Source organism: Oxyura jamaicensis, chromosome Z (genome assembly GCF_011077185.1).
Source record: "Oxyura jamaicensis isolate SHBP4307 breed ruddy duck chromosome Z, BPBGC_Ojam_1.0, whole genome shotgun sequence".
In the NCBI taxonomy this organism is placed as follows: domain Eukaryota; kingdom Metazoa; phylum Chordata; class Aves; order Anseriformes; family Anatidae; genus Oxyura; species Oxyura jamaicensis.
This window is the reverse complement of record NC_048926.1, coordinates 68,514,715-68,518,951: the sequence shown is the minus strand read 5'-3', so window position 1 is coordinate 68,518,951 and position 4,237 is coordinate 68,514,715. Positions and strand designations below refer to the sequence as shown.

Here is a 4,237-nt window from a genome sequence, read left to right as displayed (position 1 = left end):
CAGCTTCTTCCCTTCAAACCCAGGGCAATACAATTTCTGGAAGTATCAAGTGTAAGTCACCTGCTGCCTACACATATGCTCATTTACACAGATTATGAAAAACAACTGGAGATTCTTTCAGAATGAAGCATGCAATGTATATATTGCACTAGTACCCAAGGACTTATGTACCTCACAGCACAGAAATACATTGCAATTGATTAAAAATTGCATTTTTTTAAGTTACTCCTATACAGAAGTAATTATTCAGAATCAAAGCACCCACATTAACACAAACAGAAAGTGGCAATAAATCTATTGTTTTATCTGGTGATTATCCAGAAACAACCATTTCCACAATACACCTGTCTTATGCATCTTCACAGACACTCTTTCGTTTCTACCACCAAATCTGGACTTCCTAAGGGGCATCTGCTAATGTGGGAAAAATCTAGGGACATCAAACACGCAACTCTTAAAAAGCTCTTTCTTCAGCTCAGGTTAATTCCCAGAGATATTCCACCCTCCCTCCCCCTCACCCATTTTGTAATTATTACTTTCTTAGTACTGTAAGAATAGAAGGATCCATGAATGATCTGGCCTTTTAGCAGACTGGAGAGGAGGTGAGGACATCGGCATTAGAAATTCTCTCTAATCACCTTAAAAGCATTTTTTTTTTTTCCACTTGCTAGTGAAAACAGGTATTTCCCATTCTGTAAGCTCAGAACCTGGCAAGGAGGACGTTGTAAGTGATAAGAACTGATCTGAAAAGAATATCCCCCTTAAGGAAGGCAGGTGGTAGGAGGACATCACATTCACTCCACTCTTCGACCATCCTTTCCTCAAACTCAATTTCTTACTGCACCAGTAGCTGTCACTTTCATTTTATTATGTCTCTAACATCATAGCAATACCTTTGCATTTCAAAACATTTATGTGTCATGGTACCACAAAGCCATAAAAACATAACTGCAGTGCTTAACTAGATGAATGGACGTGGCTTAACTGACATACGCATCCAATGTCAAGCAAACTGAAAGAAGTGGTTTTCCCAGTTATGTTACTTAAAGACACATCTGTTCAACTCTAGCTTTCGAAGACTCCTTTCTGGAAGAACTGCTCATTGACAATGAAGTAGTTGATTTCTCTGATTTAAACAAAAATAAAATAAAAATGTTTTTTATAATGAAATAGTCCTGCACTATATTTCATCATTTAGTTTCCACATAGTTATTAATAAAGCCTGCAAGAGCTGACCTATGGCTGACATTTGTCCTGATTATTTTGCTTTTTCCCATCCATGAAAACCATTATCTGGTGATTTGGGGTCCAGCATTTGCCATAGCAAAGCACTTGCAATTTGTTATAGTATTTAAAAATGATAATGATTTAGCTGTTACTGAAAGAGCTTGGAGATTTTCCCAATCCAGTGGTTTTCAGGACTTCCCTGTTTTCAGGGCTTCCCTGTTTCCTAGTCTGGTAGAGCCCATCAGGGTATTGTTATCAGCCCTGCAGGTGACCCACATGCAGCAATGTAGGCAGCTTGTGCTGCTGCCATTTGCCCAAGTGTTTCCCACACACACACACGTGTGCACAGCTACACCCTGCATAGACCAGTACAGAGCCTTTACCACAGAACCAAGCAAAAATAGGTTTTAGTAAGATAGGAATACAAAAAAAAAAAAAAAAAAAAAAAAAAAAAAAACACTATTGCTTCTGTCATTCAAGCATACAGAAGACCCCCCACATAACTTTTCATGAAAGGAGAACTTGCTCATTCCAGTGGCAAAACATACAATCAGTCCTACTCATCATTAATTTCAGAACATGTAAACCCAGCTCCTACACAGCTACTGAGATAACTATACCTCCTGCTGTATGTCTTCTCACTATTTACTTTGCTGCTCTCAACCGTATCTTCTCTGTTTAGATTGCACCATTGTGCCACTTTAGAAAATACTATTTACTTTCTCTTAAAAAAAAAGTGTGTTTTTTTAAAGTGATTGGGGAAAAAAAAAAAAAAAAAAAAAAAGGTGCTGATCTTTCTCTGAAAGTCTTCTTTAAGAAAAATGAAAGGGTTAAATACAACTTTGAAGGAAGAAGAGTCTGAAGAGTCCTCTTGTTAATTGCACTTAAAGATCCTCACAGAGTAAAACTTATTCCAAAAGTTCAGGTCAAGATCTCACAACATCCTCCCATGTTCCTGAGCAAGCCATGCCTCTACCTACTCTACACACTCACGGTAGTTTCAGCACATGCTGAAGACACATACCACCAGTCCCCTCCTCACACTCTCTGCTGGGACCTCAAGTAACAAAGTTGTTCAGATGTGGAACAATAACTGGAGGAAAACTGATTTTGTAGTATAACATTCAAGAAAGAAAAAAAAGCACTGATCAATGAGGTTTATTTGCAACTATTTTTAAAGTTTTCTTTCAATGCAACTACCACATGGAACAGGAGCAAGAAACCCTTCAGCAGGTTAGGCAGTGCTGCCAGTGCCCACAATGCGATCAGAAGGTAGATGAGTCCAGAATTCGGAGGTTGTGGAAAGGCTGATGCCTCATGAGGATGCCGTTGCTGGCACCAGCCAACAGCTCTAAGACAAGTAGCACAGTACAGCAACAAAACAAATAGAGCATGGCAAAATGCAATCGGTCCTCCAGCTTCCTTAAACAGCCCTCTTGAAAAAGCTGCTCCAGATGGTGCAATTCACCCCTGCAAACCGAATACTTCTCCTTACAACAGCTCCCAGGGACACGAGCTTTTTCAGCCAGAAGATGCCAAGAACCAGACACTGTCTTTAGCCAGTCTGTGTAGTTTTGGACTCCACAGCACCACAGTCTCTTCTGGACCACATCCACAGCCCTGCTGCCAGGAGCCTGGGAGTGCGTCCCATTATACTCATAGAATAGGTGACCCATCGTGCTCTTCAGCTCAGTTGCCATCCGAATAGAATAGAGTTGTGCCAAAACTGCTGAAGACACTTGAAGACAAAGAAGGATAAGCAGCAAGTGCATGAAAGCCCCTTGCTGATAGCGGGAGCTCTTTGTAGAAATAGAAACAGCCAAAATACCCGTAGGTAGCAGGACAAGCGCAGCTACAACAGCCAGCCAGCCAGGGAGAGACAAGAAAGTCTCCTGAAAGAAGTGTTGGTAGTTCTTGCACAACAGGATCACAAAAAATCCACCGAAGGCCAGAGCTACTGCACAGCCCAAGAAGAGAAAACCAATGACCATCAGAAGAGAGCGAGCAAAACTCCTGAGCCAGGAATCCTCATAGCCCCACAGAGACAAAACCACCATCCTAATTCTCTTCATTGTGCTTAGCCCCCTAGCAGCTCAGCCCTCACCACCACCATTTTTGAAAGGCCTCCACCCCACTTGTACAGGTGTCACAGATGACATCTCCACCCAAAATCAGCTTGCAAGGGAGCAATGCTAATGAGACTCCCTCAGCATAAAGTCTGTTTTCCACCAGCTATTCACGTGTTACTGCTTGCTTAGCATAGCCTGCAGAAATCAGGAGGGATGGTGCCAAGCTTCATGTTGAGAGGCCATTGACTCTGCTGTTATTGGAGGCAATTTCATTTGAAGAGGAAGCACGGCTGGAAAGAGGCTGAACCTGTTGAATTACTATGTTTGTGTATTAAAGAGCTAAATGTAAAGAAACAGTCAAGGTGATGGTCAGTGGTGCTAGGTCAGATCACTTAGGCTACCAAAATGATAGTGGTAATCCAACTATAAACCCTAGAGCACTAGCCAAAATGGCAACAAATGCACAAGCCAGAGTCATTAAGGAAAGAATAGTTTAAGTGGAGATATTCAATCAAGGATCTCTGTAGGTAACACACACCCAGACTCATTATCCTTCCCAGTACGTTTACCACTCATTAGATTTTATGAGGGGCATAATGATGTTAATAATATTTTGCCCTTTTTTACTCAGCAAGATTTCTCTGTAGATAGCTTCAATTACTCAGGACACCTGGATCAGAAATCCCTACCATTTTGCATTTGCATGCCCTCAGTTTCCATCACCAGTGATTTGACTGAGTGCTGTAATGACTGAATACAATCAACAGTAAGAACTGTATTAACTTTTCCTTATGTGTCAAGAAACTGAATTACACGCAAGCTAAATGACTTCACAGCAAACACAGAGGGAATCAACGTCACTTATCATCCAGCAGAAGAGAATTATATTTCAAACATGATACAGAAGAGTGAAATAAGATGGGAAACCTGCATAAAACTTG

The 4,237-nt window shown here is 41.1% G+C and overlaps 1 protein-coding gene across 1 annotated transcript; it reads right to left on the bottom strand.

Moving 5' to 3' along the window:
• Window positions 1–2,381: 2,381 nt before the first annotated feature.
• LOC118156461 (tetraspanin-3-like) lies at window positions 2,382–3,355 on the bottom strand. The gene is given in 2 exon segments (XM_035310549.1): window positions 2,382–3,311; window positions 3,314–3,355. Coding segments are annotated over 2 exon segments (846 nt in total). The 5' UTR covers window positions 3,341–3,355; the 3' UTR covers window positions 2,382–2,492.
• Window positions 3,356–4,237: the final 882 nt, after the last annotated feature.